General features: G+C 40.6%; 1 protein-coding gene across 2 annotated transcripts in view; it reads left to right on the plus strand.

Annotated features, from left to right (window-relative positions):
* Window positions 1–18,357, plus strand: part of KLF12 (Kruppel like factor 12) — a 526,247-nt gene that overhangs the window by 434,319 nt on the left and 73,571 nt on the right. For both annotated transcript variants that reach the window (XM_005687692.3, XM_018056508.1), the window contains exon 6: window positions 14,851–14,913. In XM_005687692.3, coding sequence (XP_005687749.2) covers window positions 14,851–14,913 — 63 coding nt within the window. The remainder of the gene's footprint in view (window positions 1–14,850; window positions 14,914–18,357) is intronic.

Raw genomic sequence — 18,357 nt, forward strand, 5'->3', positions numbered from 1 at the left:
GTCATGGTCTGGCACTTCATAAACAATCGGAACAACAATGTTGCAGTCTGTATCGAATTCAGAAATAACCAAAATAACAAAACTAGCTGCACTTGAGCTTGCCTGTTTTGTTAATGTAATACTAGCCCATGGTGTCTCTGTGGAAAAACTCTGTAGTCGCTTGGGCCAGTGCTACATGAAGCAGTGGAAAGAGTATCAATACCAGTGGCTGATGGTGGGAGAGGAGGTAATGGTGAATGTGAATGCAATGATGTAAATGATGTAAATGAATGTAAATGATGGTGTTCAGCTGTAGAAGGCCTGGTTCATTTGGCATGGCTTATATGGTGGGTGCATTGCTCTCTGTCCAATTTTGTTGGTAAGTGAGTGTGTGATATTTCATATATTTCTTGACAGTCTCCACAGTACTTTTCATGCCGTGGGTAATGATGGATGTGTTTGGCACCTCTTGGGCTCCGATGCCACATTCTAAAATAAAGTGTCTCTGGATAAGCCAGTAAGTCATTTCCTGGTTCTTTTCCCTTAAAGTCCTCCAAGTTTGTTGGCCGTCAGTTTTGGCAGTGAAAGAATGACCTCTACAGCTGTCTGCCGATCAGCCTGCTCTCCAATTCAATGCTGAGTCCATCTCTTGGGTACCATTCCTTTTGATTTATTTAGTGTTTGCTTAAAGTAAAGCAGATCGGGCTTTGTACGCACACATACAAATCCATAAATCCATTTCTTTTAAATGCATTAAAATTGAGATAACAGTTATATTTAATTACCAAGTTGAAGTTTTTCTAGCATTTGAAATTTTATTGCAAGTGAAATGTAGAGCCGCATTTTCTCTTCGTGATGGCTTATCATCTTTAGGGTCTACTTGATGCCATTTTCATTATGCCCGTGAACCAAACGATGTAAAATTTTGTCTTACTCAAAGGAAAAACAGTGCAGCCCAGTGAGCTATAACACCTTCTTGAGAGAGTGCTGAGTTGTAATAGATCCAATTTGGGGTGACAAAATGCCCACATTACATACTTTAACTTTGCCTCTTTTTTCCAGCCTAAATGAGGCATCTAAGAATTAATGCAGCCAGAGGCAGTAAAAGCGTTTGAAGTAATTCTTCAACTGCTTACTCCTCTTTCTTGACAGAGCACACCAAATAAAAGGCATTGGCAGTGTGGCTAATAGAATAACTACCAATCAGAATGCCTGTCAATTCATGAAATTCCTCTAGCGCCATCCACACTGATGACTGAGTCAAAGCATTTCAGTTCACATATTAAAAAGATGGGAACCTTAATGCACCATATACTGAGTGCTGAAAAATAATATGTCAGACTTATAAACATGGAAAATGAAGTGAAAAATTGAACGAATTATCAGGGTAGCTCAGCTCGGAGCAGCAATGTGGAATCTCTATTACCTGGATAAGTGTCAGTTCTACAGTGTAGGTTGTTGATCTGTAGACATGACCTAAATTTCCTCCCCCAATCTCATCGCAGCTTTATTTTTATTAACCTTTTAAAAATGACTTCATTTTGTTTTCTTCTACTCCTTTCTTTCCACCACTTTTCAACCTACCTGTTACTAGTAATTCTCTACCCAGTGCATGAAAACTGTGATGGTAAAAGCAGTAGAATTGTTGATTGATGAGTTTAATTACCCCTCCCCCCCAAAAAAGCCATGTGAGAGTGTACACAGAGAGATATAGACTTTATATAAATTCACAAAATGACTGCTATAGATAATAACAAACTGTTGAAAAGCATGAAATGAAACAGGGAGAAAGGAGTTCTTAGAAGACTTGTATTGCTTATATTCTTACCCCAGTAAAGGAATAGCATTTTAGAAATGACTTATTTTAAAATAATTTTAATTTTTTAAAAATTTAATATTTAAAAGTTGCAAAAATACTGTAGAGAATCCATTCGACTTCTCTGTGGTTTCTATCTTACCTAAACCATAGTGCAATGGTCCAAACCAAAAAAATTATTATTGGTTTAACAATATTAACTGAACCGTAGGCTTCATTTGAAATTCAGCAGGTACTCTTGCCTGGAAAGTCCCATGGATGGAGGAGCCTGGTGGGCTGCAGTCCATGGGGTCTCGAAGAGTTGGACACGGCTGAGCGACTTCACTTTCACTTTTCACTTTCATGCATTGGAGAAGGAAATGGCAACCCACTCCAGTGTTCTTGCCTGGAGACTCCCAGGGACGGCGGAGCCTGGTGGGTTGCCATCTGTGGGGTCACATAGAATCGGACACGACTGAAGCTACTTAGCAGTAGCAGGCTTCATTTGAAATTCAGCAGTCTCTCCACAAGGTCCAATGATTTTCCACGAATTTCTTCAGCGATGAGGAAGTGATAGAAACATCTGCTTTGGCTTCTTGGCCCTGGATGGGGCCTGGGCTCACATTGTGCTGGGCACAGGCCTCACACAGGGTCCAGAGAGCCCGTCTCATGTGGGGTCAAAGGAGACAAGACCCAGAGCACATTTATTTTCTTTCATTGTCTCTTCTGCTTCGCTTTTTGTCATGTGTATGAATACCTGCTAAGTCACTTCAGTCATGTCCGACTCTTTGCGACCCTATGGATTGTAACCTTGTAGGCTCCTCTGTCCCTGGCGGTTCTCCATGCAAGAATACTGGGGTGGGTTGCCATTTCCTCCTCCAGGGGATCTTCCTGACTCAGAGATTGAAACCACATCTCTTATGTCTCCTGCTTTGACAGGCGGGTTCCTTACCACTAGCACCACGTGGAAAGCCCCTATCATATATATTAAATATACAGAAAGGAACCCACCTGTGTCTCACACCATCTCTGACCCTATTGGGCACAGGTGATTCATAGAAAAGGCTGGAGCTGTTTCCCACAGAACAGTATATGTGCCTGCCCAGGACTCTGAAAGGCTGTTGATGTTCAGTTGCTAAATTGTATCAAAGTCTTTGCAATCCCATGGACTTCAGCACACCATGTTTCCGTGCCCTTCACTCTCCTGGAGTTTGCTCAAACTCATGTCCATTGAGTCAGTGATGCCTTCCAGCCACCTCAATCCTCTGTTGCCCCTTCTCTTCTCACCCTCAATCTTTCCTAGCATCAGGATCTTTTCCAATGAATTGGCTCTTCCCATTATGTGATCAAAGTATTGGAGCTTCAGCTTTAGGATCAGTCCTTCCAGTGAATATTCAGGACTGATTTCCTTTAGGATTGACTGGTTTGATCTTCTTGCTGTCCAAGGGACTCTCAAAAGTCTTCTCCAGCACCTTCACCTTCATATATAAATATTAAATACATATTAAGTATGAAAATAAATGCATATTAATCTAAATATGTGTAAGATTATTATGTTCATTTCCTTATCTATCTTTTCAGATTATTGAAAGGACAAAACTCATGGAAAATAAAAAAGCTACTATTACTACTTCTCATCATCTCCTTCTATCTGTAGAGCAACATTTAATTGTACCAGATGGAGGGTCTGATATGGGGCATATAGTGGAGAGCTAAGGAGAAAATTATTTCTGCTTCTCATTGAGTAATTGCATGCATGTATAGACACAAGCCTGAGAAGAAGGACAGATGCAGAGTGGTGGGCCTATAGCGTGGATGTACTGCAGGTTGGTGAGTCAGGGAAAGTGATGAGCTCTCTGAGCTGAGGAGTCAGAGTTCTAGATGAAGAAGCAGAGGGCCTGTCCGGATCCTATAGAACGGGAACAACATGACCAAAGGCACCAAAACTGTAAAAGGGAATGAGGGTGGCAGGATCACAGAAAGCAGTAGTCAGGGGGATATTGTTGGAAAGTGAAACCAGAGAGGTAGGCAGGAACCCAATTGTAGGCATTTAGGCCATGTTGAAATTTGGGTCTATTTCAAGACCAATGAAAAGCCTCTAAAGGGATGATGGAGCAGGAAAAAACAGGTTTGCTTTTTAAAAATATCACCATGGCGCTAGTGCAAAAACATGGCTTGAGGAGGAGGTGGTTTAGAGAGTAGTGATGGCAGGAGAGAACAGTGGGTTACAACAGGTTAGTGGCTGTGGGAATGCCGAGTGGACAGGATGGAGCAGACGGGCTGGATGTGGGAAGACAGACTCAGTCCAGGATGGCTACTCGGCTGCCGTGTGGTTTACACTATTGGTGTTGGTGCCATTTGCTGCCAAAGGTAGTACTGAAGGAAAAACAGATTATTGGGGTTGTGTTTTTTTGTGTGTGTGTTTTTTGACATGCAAGAAAGAGTAAAGATGACTAAGCCTCTTAATCTTGGTCATGAGATCCCATGAGTTCAGCTTTCTCTCCATATATGGGGAATCTCCATGGTTCCCTGTTACTATATAATTTCCTGCCCTCTAGGCCTGCCAACCCTCGACTCCCTGCACAGTCTGTAGTTTTGCTGTGACTCTTTCCACCTTTCTGAGCCTCTTCATATCTTTAGATGCCCCTTTCCTCCTCCATAGCTGAGAAACTTCCCCTTTAAAATGTACCTTCTATATAACCCAAAGAAAACATCTCTGTCTGCTCCAAAGCTTAATTCCAGTGCCCTTGCTATCTGTTCCCATGGGCAGTTATCACACTGAATCCTGATGGCCAATCATTTGTCTGAACTCATGACCTGCTGTAGGCTCCCTGACATCAGGAATCATGTCTTAGTGTTGTTGTCGTTGTTGTTCAGTTGGCCAAGTTGTGTCCGACTCTTTGCAACCGCATGAACTGCAGCACGCCATGCTTTCCTGCCCTTCACCATCCCCTGAGTTTGCTCAAACTCATGTCCATTGAGTCAGTGATGCCATCCAGCTGTCTTACCAGACTCTGTCACCCTCTTCTCCTCCTGCCCTCTATCTTTCCCAGCATCACGGTGTTTTCCAGTGAGTTGGCACTTCACATGAGGTGGCCAATGTATTGGAGTTCAGCTTCAGCATCACTCCTTCCAATGAATATTCAAGGTTGATTTCCTTCAGGATTGACTGGTTTGATCTTGCTGTTCAAGGAACTCTCAAGAGTCTTCTCCAACACCACAATTTATAAGCATCAGTTCTTCAGTGCTCAGCTTTCTTTATGGTCCAACTCTTACATCCATACGTGACTCCTGGAAAAAGAAAAAAACATAGCTTTGACTAGATGGACCTTTGTTGGCAAAATGATGTATCTGCGTTTTAATACACTGTCTAGTTTCATCATTGCTTAATAGATGTATAATGTCTTAATAGATGTGTAATGACAGCCTCTATCATAGCACAGCTCACTGTACATAAGAGCCTAGAACAGTGGCATAATAGCTGTTCAAGTAATATTTGAATTCATGAGTAAATAATAGGTATGCAATAAATATTGCTTAAACATAAATGTGATTTGCCCAGGAGAGGAAAGATTGATACTGTTCTACAACTGACTGTCCCAATTACTAGTTCCTTATCCAGACATTTATTTATTGATCTGTGTTCTACACATGTCTTAATAATCTGGCTCATCTCTCCCTAATTTTTCTAAGACATTCTCTCCCCCAGACATATCTTTTCATTCACTTCACAACTTCAATTCATACTCCTCTTCTTGGAGTATCTTCCTACCATCATTCCCTTTAAACATTATGTGTGTTTGTGTATTTATTTTTGGCTGCACTGGATCTTCATTGCTGCGCTCAGGTTTTGTTCTGTAGTTGCAGCGAGCGGGTACTGCTTTCTAGCTGAGGTGCATGGCGTCTCCTTGTAGTGGCTTACTTGCTGCCAAGCACGGGCTCTAAGTGCAGAGGCTTCAGTGGTTGCAGCATGCCGGATAAGTAGTTGTGGCTCAAGGACTCGAGGGCCATGGCTTAGTAGTTCTGGCGCATGGGCTTAGTTGCCATGCTGCGTGTGGAATCTTCCCAAAGCAGAGATTGAACCCCTGTCCCCTGCATTGGCAGATGGATCCTCAACCTTTGTACCACCAGGGAAGCCCTCATTCACTTTTTTTTTGAAGTTTTTTTTTAATGTGGACCATTTTTAAAGCCTTTATTGAATTTGCTGCAGTATTGCTTCTGTTTTGTATTTTGATTTTCTGGCCATGAGGCACATGGGATCTTAGCTCCCTGACCAAAGATTGACCCCCTATTCCCTGCATTGGAAGGCAACGTCTTAACCATTGGACCACCAGGGAAGTCCCTGCAATCATCCACTTCTAGTGATGAAATTTTTGCTTTTCCTTCATGCCCAGCCTAAAGGTCTTCTCCTCAAAAACTTCTCTGTTATTTTATAGTTGGAATTAATTTTAACCTCTTCTTCACTTCAGTAAAACTTAAAATCCCTTTTAATTTTCCTACACTAATTTATGATAGTTGCTACCTATTTATTTCAACCAGATTGCAAACAGCCTGAAGGCAAAGATTCCCTCTTCTCTACAACACTTCAGTAGATAGTAGCTGTTAAGGAAACTATTGAATTTAGTTAATATTAATCAATTATTGAAACTCTTGGAGAAGGAAATGACAGCCCACTCCAGTACTCTTGCCTGGAGCATTCCATGGACAGAGGAGCCTGGTGGGTTACAGTCCACGGGGTCACAAAGAGTTGGCCATGACTGAGCAACTGAGCACATTGAAGCTCTAGGTGCTCTGGATGGGTTCAGCAAAATAGCTCAGATGTCTGAATCTAAAATGTTTTGTCCTTTTTCCACATCTCACTGATTAACAAGTTTTTATTGTATGCCTACTGTGTGTAGTATACACTGTACTAAGCTCTGGGCATGCAGTGGTGACTTAGGCAGCCATAGCCATTGCCATGGGGCTTCTTTGGTGTCTCAGTGGTAAATAACCCTCCTGCCAGTGTAGGAGACATGGGTTTGATCCCTGGGTCGGGAAGATCCCCTGGAGGAGGAAATGGCAACTCACTCTAGTATTCTTGCCTGGGAAATCCCATAGTCAGAGGAGACGATAGTCCATAGGGTTGCAAAGAGTTGGACCCAACTGAGCACACACACAGCCATTGCCATCTGTCCTAATAGTTCTGGTCTAGTAGGGAAATGGGGCTAACACTCCCGCAGTTATTTATTGGATACCTACTGCATGGCAGGTAGAGGAGTTATGACAATGAGTGAAAAGAGAAAAGCTCCCTTGTCCTCTTAGAGCACATCATCTACTTGGAGAGACAGACAACATAAATTAAACATATCAACAAACGTAATCTTCAGTCAGTGTGTGCCAAGGACCCCCAGGCTATCAGAACTTCCAGCTAGTTGACCTAGACCTAAAGGTTGGGGCCAGCTTCTTAGAGTTGAGCATTGAGTATCCCAGGGCAAAAGGGAAGGAGGAGAACCTTCAGTGTCACTATTAAAGTATTGGGTTTTTTTTATATGGACCATTTAAAAAATCTTTATTGTATTTGTTACAATATTGTTTCTGTTTTATGTTATTGTTTTTATGGCCTGAGGCATGTGGGATCTTAGCTTCCTGACCAGGGATCAAATCTACACTCCTGTCTTGGAAGGTGAAGTCTTAACCACTGGACTGTCAGAGAAGTCCTAAAACACTGTATTTTTAATAAAATTTTTCCTATTAAAATTAACAATGAAGAAATGATTATGTTAATTCTGTATGATATTTAAATTCAGCCTACTCTTCCCTTGTGGCTTAGCTGATAAAGACTCTGCCTGCAATGCAGGAGACCTGGGTTCAATCCCTGGATTGGGAAGATGTCCTGGAGAAGGGACCGGCTACCCACTCCAGTATTGTAGCCTGGAGAATCCCATGGACTGTATAGTCCGTGGGGTTGCAAAGAGTCAGACACAACTGAGTGAATTTCACTTTCACTTCTAAAAATAATATCAGTAGCTCTGCATAGAGAGAGAATTAAGTATAATGAGGGGAAAAAGAGCTTTTGGACAATATATGACATTCCTAATGGTCATCTTATCATTGACTTGATGAAAACTAAGAACAAAAAGGACCTACTTAGTTTAAATACTGAAGTCATGCTCCTGCTTTTATTTGGTCAAAAGTAGTGTGTGTGTATGTGTGTGTATATAATATATTATGATGAAATCATTCTGAGTAACCTGAACAGTCATGAGAACTTGTATTCATTGTAACCTTGTGTAAATAAACAGGAATAACAAGAATTACTTTAAAATGATCTTTCCTGTGATTCTACATAGGAAAATTCTGTACTTACAAATAATTGTAGAGTTATTTCTAGATTAATCTTTTCTTCCACAGATGTAGCAAACTGAGTTGTTAAAGTGTGTATTTTTTCAAATAATTGCATCAATTTATGGAAGAAAGTACAGGCTCTTAATTACGTAACAGGAGAAAAGTGCTGTGCACCTGAAACTGTGACAACATTGTTAATTATCTATAATCCAATATAAAATTTAGAAGTTTAAAAAAGGATAAAAGTGAATTTAAGAAGAGAAAATATGTGTCTATAATAATTTCTCTGGATCTTGTAATGAAAATCTCTAATCTTACTAGATAAGCAATTCTCACAATAAATAATTTTGGGTCTCTGAAATAATTTAGTCTGATTTTTCTCAGTATTAAGTAGCCTCTCTAACATATAGGGCATGAGAGCATGAATGACTCAAGTACTATTTCAGGATTGCAACCAGGTGAATGAAGCTGCCATTTTTGAGCCTGGGAAGGTATGGAAAGGAATGTTTTTTTTAAAGGGTAAAGTTGGTTAGGATTCAAAAAACCTGTCTGGCACTGCTTTGGCGATAAGACTAGAGATTGAAATCCTGGAGATATTGTTGTATGGATGGTAACTAGGGCCTAGAGATGGATGAGATGATCAAGGGTATGAGGGGGCTATTTTAGAGACTCCTTCATCTAGGGAGTGAGTTGAAACAGTGTATAGAAAAATCATGAGAAAGTGATCCCCAGACAATGCTGACATTTAGAGTTCAGAAGAATGGGAGGAAGAGGCTCAGGCAAAGGAAGAAAAAGAGGAGGAAAAAGACTGGAAAAATGTCACTGATGCTGAGTAGGGTCAAGGATGGAGTAATCAGTTAGGTGAGTCACTGTGGAGAGTTTGAGAAGACGAGAACTGAGACTGACCCATTAGATCTGAAAACATGGAGGCCATTGATGACCATAACAAAGGTGGTTTCATCAGACACCTGTGGTCACAAACTGAATGGGATTGGATTCTCAGGAAAATGGGAAGTGAGGAAGCAGATTCCTTTTACCATCTCCAGCTGACACATTGTAGGGAAGTGAACAAGGTGGCGGCCGGTCACGCTCTCTCACCCCATGTTCTGTGAACAATGACTTTGCAGGGCTGTGTAGCTGCTGAGATCACTTACACCACTGTGCACGCACATCATGAGCTCCTCGCTCAGTCACGGACTGTTTCATGCGGTGTGCTGGTATGAGCTTCATCATGAAAGCCCTCGCTGCTGCTGCATAGGGGCTCCACCGAGGCAACATCATGGTTATGTTATATGAAGCTATGTCGTGGCTCCGTTATGGTTATGTTATGGCTACTGTGTCAGCCAGGAGAGAATAAATGTGTCTTCAGTTCGTTATGGGTGCTTGTGTCCGCTTCCAGCCTCTTAGCTCACGCCTTGCCTACCCTGGGTTCAGGGAATAGTGCAGATAGTGTGAACAGCGAGACAGTTGGTGCTGTGAGCAGGATCAGCTGAACTCATGTGTTGTACGTTATATATTTAAATGGTAACACTAATAACAAGAAATTTTCGCAAAGAGTTAAAGGAAGAACAAAGTATATGACTGTGATGCTATTTCTGATGAATCCCTGAAAGCTTAATATTTAGCTCGGTGCCAGTTTTAGGCCAGGAAGACCATCTACTCATACTGTAGAATGTTCAGTTGGGCTTAAATAAATGCTGATGTTCATTAAGGCCCCTGGTGCTAATTCACTTTATTGCAGCCTCAGGAGTAGAGGGGAGGGAATATATGTGAGCTCCCGAGAATTGAATGATAATCTCGAGGAAGACAGGTCATTCACACCTGTGTCCAAGTTCTGATTTTGTTTTTTCCCCCTGCAACTCCAGCAAGTTACTAACTCTTCTAAACCTTTTATTTTCTCAAAGGTGAAATGTGGATATTAATGATGAGGAGAAAGTAAGATAATGTGACTAAAGTAAATACTTAACAGGGTCTGCACCTAGTAAGGGCTTAGTAAGTAAGAGTGACTTTGTATGCTATGGTTACTGACTTAAAACTACAGAAGATTTGTCTTCTAATAGGACTTCCCAGTTAGTGGTAAAGAACCTGCCTCCCAGTGCAGGAGATGTGAGAGAGATGGGTTTGATCCCTAAGTCAGGAAGATCCCCTGGAGAAGGGCATGGCAACCCACTTCAGTATTCTTGCCTGGAGAATCCCATGGACAGAGGAGCCTAGTGGGCTCTTGTCCATAAAGAACAGACAAGATGAGATTCCAGAGAGGAAGCCATACCTTAGAAACCACAGTATTTGGTTCATGTTACTCCATAGGTGTTTATTTCTCTTTATTTCCTTGCCTTGAGGGAAGTGATATAAGCATAGTAATCAAGACTGTGGGCTTGTCAAGCACATTTTTCTCAGTGCTGTGGAATTAACTGGATATTCCAGTTCCATCTTCATATCCTTTCCAGTTCAGTCTCGGCACTACTAGTGATAATAGCTAACATATATGGACTGCTTTCTGGGTAGTTAGCACTGTTCTGAACACTTTAACATTATTAACTACTTAAATCTCACAGAGCTAGAAGGTGGCTGCTATCATTGCCTCCACTTGTGCAGATGAGAAGACAGAAAGGCAGGCAGGTTAAGTACCTTACCCTAAGATAACACCTTTGGTCAATGGTGGAGTTAGAATTCAATCCCAGGCACTTACATAGCTTGCTCTCTCTAGCACTTCATTTCTACTCCACTGGGGGCCTTAAGATTGGACTTCAGTTGTCACAGCTTTTCTGCCTTGGGGATCAGGGTTTCACACCCCCTCTGCCAGCCACCAGCCATTCAGGTAGGTTCAGCAAAATATTGAAAAACAGGAGCAATCACATTGTCTTGATTAACTATAAATGTTAGTCATTACAGTACGAGATTTGAGGGTCAGGTCTTTCAGTGCTTATACCCAAAGAAGGAAGGCTGATTTGTGTAAGAAGGTATCTAAAAAGTTCTCACATGCTTAGCAAGAAAGCTAAATTAAGCCTTGTGTTGGGTAAAATTATAAACATGCTGTCTGCCTCAGATGAGTAAGTGTATATAAATAGAACAGTTGGTGTACATGGCCTTAATGTTATAGCTTCCTTTTTTGTGTAATGTAAATCACCAAATAGGAGCATTTCCATCTGACATAAACTGTCAGTCTTAGAAGAGCATGTTGTAGGATTGAATGCATGTAATACAACAACGAACCTTGCCCTTTCCTGCAGCCTGGTGATTTTTTTTTTTTTTTTTTTTCCTTTCCCTATCCAGTGGTTAGTACTAAGGCCTGAAACCCTCACTTAGAGAACAAAGTGGCTTAGCAGTAATGGAGCCTGTGTGAGGCTAAGAGAAGAGTAATGAACATGCCCTGCAAGCTTCCTGCCTAGATGCAGGTGCAGGAATCAGGAGGTCATGAATAATGCATGACATGCAGATTAGACGGTGGTTTCTCCTACTGGGATTTTGACTTTGCTACCTGCCTGGCTGCTATATGTGGAAAGAAGGTAGGCGATGGTAAGAAGTGTCACCACTTAAAGACAGAGCACACAGAAATACAGCATGTTTCTTTGAAGAAATGAAATTTGGCAAGTAGCTGAAATGCAAATTTATGGTCTACTTTCCTCAGATAAAGTAAGCTCCGAGTTATCAATGTACTCACTTTGGGAAGGGAAAAAACCTTTCTTATTTTACCATTTTGATGTAAAAAGCTTAATAATGATTTGATCACACAAAATCAGGAATTATTTGAAGAGGTTAAACCGTTACAAAAATTATCTGCTTATAGTGTTTGATCTATGGGTCAGTAGAGTTTTGCTAAAAGATACAATTACCTAGAGAACATTGTACTGTAAGTTGCGTGTGTTTTTGTGCTCGGTTGCATGTCTGATTCTTTGCAGCCCCATGGACTGTACCCCACCAGGCTTCTCTGTCCATGGGATTCTCCAGGCAGGAATACTGGAACAGGTTGCCATTTCCTACTGCACGGAATCTTCCCAACCCAGAGATCAAACCACAGTCCCCTGTGTCTCCTGTATTGGCAGGCAGATTCTTTACCACTGCCTCACCTGGGAAGCCCCGCTGTAGGTTAAATAGACGCATTTTTTTCCCACTGATACATGCAGTGAGATGCGTTAGTGAGAGAATATTTCTATACTATCAAACTTCACCTCGTAGAATTATCATGATGACTGAAAGTTAGGTTAAGCTGTCACTTCAGTCGTGCCGACTCTGTGCGACCCCATAGATGGCAGCCCACCAGGCTCCTCCGTCCCTGGGAGTCTCCAGGCAAGAGTACTGGAGTGGGTTGCCAGTGCCTTCTCCGGTTTTTGGGCTATTACTTGTTAAAACTGTATTCAGGCAGTAGGATTCTGACACCCCAGGGGGAATGTAGGCAAGGCTCAAGAGGATTTCCTTCATTTTCCCCTAGGTCAGGGGACTTTAACTGGACAGACATTTTTTGGCTCACACTTCTTCCATTTTCATGATTGTATTTCAAGCAGGCAGACTGAAAGAAAAAAAAGCAGAGCAGGGGAAAAAAAGAGCCTTGTTACCTTGTGTGTAACTCTTGTGCATTTTTATTGCATGTTTGTTCACTCTGTCCCCAATTTGGGGTACTGGAATATGAGCTGGCTTTCATTTCTAGCTGAGTCTGTCATTTCCGCTAGGCCCCAGGTTGGCCGAATGCCAAGACCAACAGGTGATCCTTGTAGCTGCAAAACAGCAGGAAGTGGTCCGTACTTGAATGAGACAGTTCACCAGAGGGGCTGTCTGGCTGCTCTCCATCTTTCTGCATAATTAACATCCCCTCCCCCACATGGAGCAGGAACTCTGTGCTGAGCAGCTCAGCTGCAGCAGCCATTGAGAAGGGCTGTGAGGAAAAGAATGTTAATAAGGGATGGTGGAAGAAATAAGCCTTCTGAGTGCAAAGTGCAGTCTGGCTCTGGATTTACAGAAAGACTGGATTTGGCCCTTCAGAGGGGCTAGAACTGTTTTGTCTGTTTTGAAATGATTCTCACTCATTGAGCAACTGTGGAGAATGGGGATTCTAATGAACCTTGGGGCTCTTGATTCTAACTGGACTTTAAGGCCTATTTAGAATCCCGGTTTACTGTCTTGTCTTGTGAATAAGAGTAATGACTGAGATCTAAAGGGTAAAGAGAGCACCAGCCTAAGCACTGCCTACATCTCACAAGTACCTGGTAAGGAGAGAAGAAAGCAGGAAGCTGGCCATGGGGACCGGAAGTGGAGCAAATTGTGCTACCAGTAAGTGACCCACAAAGAGGTGGAAGTTCATGAAGGTCCAGTAGCTAACTCCTGCTTGGAAGACATCAGCAGTTCCTAGAAATTTCAAGCATTTCCAGTGGATGACTCCAACCCAAGGAGCTTGTACAACAATATGGTCTTTACTATCTTTCCCCCATTATTTAGCTAAAGGTTTGAATTGACATGGTCTCCTTCAAAGCCTGGCTAGAGAGCATCACATATAGAAGACCTTTCCCCTAAAAATAACTATTCACCCATTCTTCATTTGGATGAAGTTACTATAAGGGGCCAGCACCCCACTCCAGTATTTTTGCCTGGAAAATTCCATGGACAGAGGAGGGCTGTTGGAAGAAATACACCTTCTGAGTGCAAAGTGCAGTCTGGCAGGCTACAGTCCATTGGGTTGCGAAGAGTCAGACCTGACTTGAAGTGTCTTAGCACAGCACAGTAGTATAAGGCATGGGGGTTAATTTTTTCCTCTGCCCTCTCAAGTTTAGTGTCTGAAGGTGTGCAGATTAAACTGACAATAGGTAGATTAGCTAGAGGAAAAAACAGTTATTTACACATAAAACATGCATTCATGCTTGCAGGAATACTCAGTGATGAGTAATTCAAAGGGGTGGTTAGAGTTGGGGGCTTATATACCAGTTTAACAAAGGCAAAAAAAAATTGTGGAGTATTGCTTTGTCAAAATACAAGGGAGTCTGGGCATCTAGGGGGCTACATTTTAGCGAGGTAGCAAGGAAGTGTATGGGGGGAAACTAATGGTAAATAAGGGTTGTTTATGCCAGCTCATCTCAATACCATTTCTGGGGCGAGTTGTATGTTGTACTCCTTTTCCTGATATGGGAATAGTTGGATGGAAGGCCTTTACGAATTAAAATTTCCTTATAGAGGAAAGGTAGAGAGCTCTTGCCGTGTTTGTGTTTGTGACTGCCTTCAAATCAAAACAGTCATTATGGCAAAGTAACGTATTTGGGGAGGGTGTATGCTGATCTCCTTTGCTATGTTACTTTAGGGCTTTAAATCTAGACGTTAACTGAGGGAATGTGTACTTTTAGACTGTCTCTTTCTGTCGTCCTTGTGGGAACAGGTAGCAGAAAGGACTTGTTGAGGGTCAGCATTAGACCTTATGTTATTTTTATGCACTCCTAAACCTGGCAGGGATTAGGTTGGCAACAGTAACTTTTTGTTGGACTGAATGAATGAATCAGTTTATTAAAACTGGTCCTGCTTTGCGGGATCTTCACAGGGAACATTGTGACAAATGCTTGTTATGTTAAAAGTGGTGCAAAAGGAAAGAGAAGGCAGGTCTGTAGGGATAGGAATCGAACTGCATTCATTTACTACGAGGTGCTTGTGTTGTGGGCCATTTTACATTAAGCTAATCTGAAAGAGATTATTTATAAGCCAGATCACTTTTTGTTCAGTTGTAATCAGGAAAATGCTCTTTTAATGACTGGATTATTCTCATCTACCTACTACAGGGTACATCCGTCCCCAGTATCAAGGGTCCGGGGAAATCGAGTGAATAATCAGAAGTTCGCTTGGTGAGTATACAGTCACAGTGATGAGAATTTATAAGTTCTGTGGGAATTTTTAATAGGACTGTGTCAATTATTCCTGGTTCTCTGTAGAGAATATATTTCTACTGCTTGAGCTACATTATTTCCCTTTCCTTTTGGAAAATTCTAAACAAACATGAATAGAGTTTCTTTCTAGCCAAAAGTCTTCGTTCACCAAAAACTGAGTGCAACATTTTTTTCCAAACAGATACGGCGTATTTCCCAGGATTATCGACTGGGACATTTTTAAAGAATTGTGTCCCATTTTTTGAAGACACTATGTTTTTTAGTAAGATTTAGACAGCTCAGATTTTTCTCAGATACCAACTTCTATTTCTCATGAAAATTTTCATAATTTAATCTATTACATTACTTTGGATGATTACTATTTAGATGCCCCTTTTCTGGCCTTAGCCTTAAATATCCAGGCATCTGTTCTTTAATTTGGGGAATATGAAGAACTTTCACTTGAACAAAAATAGAGATGAAACTTACCAGAAATAGCCTGAAAAGTTATTTTAACCACAGAATATTGATTATTAATTTTTTTTTTTTTTTTCCTGGCCACATGGGCCTTTGTCCCCTCTGGTGAAAGCGCAGAGTCTTAACCACTGGACCACCAAAGAAGTCCTGACTGCTGATTCTTTAAAGAGGAAATTTAAACTGTTTCACAAATACTTCATATAAAACAAACAAAACGCATTATAGTTTTATTAATAAAATCCATATTTGTTTACATTACTTCATTCTCCAAAATTAACCTTTCCCCACATAGTATATCTTCAGAAAAAGAAAGGAAGAAGTGAAGGAAGGGAGGGGCGAGAAAAGAAAAAGAACTGAATCGTGTACTATCTTACTACAAAGGTGAATGGAAAATCACAGGTCTCCATTTTTTACTTGATTGAATTGCAGTTAGAATGGGATTTTGATTAAAAACCATGGCTTTTTTTTAAGTATAGGAAGATGATTACCAAAGATTGAGCTTCCAAATTAATTTTACTCCTAAATGAGGATTATTTTTAGACACAAAATAATGATTCTTTGAATTTGAATAGTGCCTCATCAGCTCACCTCCCTTCCCCCATTAAATCTAATTAACCCTCACAATAGCTTGATCTTGTTGTTAAATATTATGCTTTGGTTTTTCACAGAGGGGGAAATGGAATACAGAGGAAGCAGCCTTTTGCTTACACACTGTCTAAAAGCTGGGGCATCCCTCACAATCACTATTTTTCACAATCACTAAAGCATATTGTTCCCTGTCAAACGTGGAAAGCTGAGAGGATAATAACACTGATGGCCATTACATAAAAGGAAAGGGATAAACCAGGTCCTTTTTTGACTACATGAAATTGCTCTTACTTTTTAGTCCAAAGCACATCATACTGAAGAAACTTCACTACAGATAGAGATTGTGAGATGCTCAAGTGAGTGACATAAGCTAATGGGTAGAGGGCCATGTTGTCAGGGGAGAGGCCCAGTTTCTGCAGCTTATATTTCAGTGGCTAAATGTGGATCACTGAGTCCATAACATATTTTCTTTTCTTTCTTTGCTTTTCCTTCCTGGAGTATTAGAGTAACAATAACTTGTTCCTACATAATTCATAGCACATAATTCGGTTAGTAAGTTTAAACCAGTTTTGTCTCCAGAGAAGTAATCCATGAAAAACAAAAAGGATCTTTAATACTAGCCTTGAGAAAATTCAGCTTGTATTTATTCAACATCATTTATTTACACTCCTAAGCACTAGATTAGAAAGATAAATAAAACATGGTTTCTGTCTTTATGGGGCTTACTGTCTTGAAGGATGTGTGTGCATGAGTGTGTGTGTGATGTCACATATATATAACATACAATATTATATAATACAAATAACATAATAAAATGTGGATAATGCTCTAAGAGATACGTTCATAGTACAACATCCAGAGGAGAATAATTATCAACTTTATTTAAGACTAGTTTGGGAACAGACAGTATGGAAGGGGAAAAAATATAAAGGTGGAAACGGATTGTCAGAAAAACTGATTCCCAAGGTTTTCGAGTAAAGGCTCAAAATTAATAGAAAAAAAAGAGTCCGGACAAAGTGCTTTATTTATTGATTAAAACACAGATGCAAAGACCTGGAGACATTTCTAACTTATTTGGTTTTGAGTTTAGTTGCAAATCCTGTTGCATATACTACCTTGAATTTTTCTTATGTAAATATTATGAAACTGTTTTATGGAAATCAATCATATAGGAAAGCTAGGAAGAAGCCCAGTGAATCCTCCAACATCTACATCTACTTAAGTGATGAACTGTTGCTATTTCTTTGTGAAATAATCTCTCTGAAGATCTAAAAGTTTTAAATACTCTTGCTAGCCATGGATATGAAAGCGATAGTTGCTCTTTTTTTCCAAAACAGAAGTTTCGGGATAATTTACAGAATTAGATACTGAATTCAACACTAACTTGGTTCTGGCTTGAGTTATATCCTCAAGTACTATATATACGTGGTGTTGGGTGAAGCCAGCAAGTGCTCCAATCAGTTACAAAATATTGTTCATCATATAAACAATTAAATCTCAGTAAAAGATGAAAAAACTTGAACCTGTAAGTTATGCCTAGGAAATGCATGACAGTTGGTAGATTATAAATGTCAGTGGCTGTGGTTGAGGTCTCAAACCAATGCTTATTATTGAGTAAAGATGGCTTAACATTATAAGTAGTGTTTTTCTTTGCATAATGTTAATATGAGAGGCAGTGTCCATCCCCTGGCCTCATTCCTGTGGCAAGAATTCCTCTGGAGCTGAAGAAATGTGTGGAAAAAAATATCTGTTCAAGACAAACAAACCTGCTGGATGGAAAGAAAATATGGCTAAAAAAATGTACGTAACCAGGAAGGAGCTGAAAGCATGAGGATGTAAGGGGTCCAGGGACAGATGTCTGTTATAAGTATCTGCTAACTTAATCAGGCAGGGATTAAGGAATGACAGTAAGAACTTCTTGCAAGATATATTAGCACCCTAATAAAAAACATGAGATCATCAGACAACTCATTTAATATTCAATTAATCAGTGGTAGCAATCCAGACCAGACATAAACTCTGCCCATCGGAATGACTCTCCCCTCTCTGCCATTCCACTGTAGTAATATTTGTTGATTTGAGGATTAATGAAGTGTTTGAGGTTCAGCATGTGAATTTCATTCGCTGTATTATGTGTCACAGCTCTTGTTTCATGCCTGCCTTTGTCCGACAGCTAAGAGCATTTGCTGTTTTTTTCTTGCATATAATGACGGAAAAAATATTTTGCTCCTTGTGGGGCAAATGAGGGGAAATGGGGTAAATCTTCTTAGAGGGTTGAATATATAGGTCGACTTTTCTTCTTCACAGGTCTTTTTGCTTGAAACTATGATATTCTGATACCAAACCCACAAAGAGTGG

Source organism: Capra hircus, chromosome 12 (genome assembly GCF_001704415.2).
Source record: "Capra hircus breed San Clemente chromosome 12, ASM170441v1, whole genome shotgun sequence".
Lineage (NCBI taxonomy): Eukaryota > Metazoa > Chordata > Mammalia > Artiodactyla > Bovidae > Capra > Capra hircus.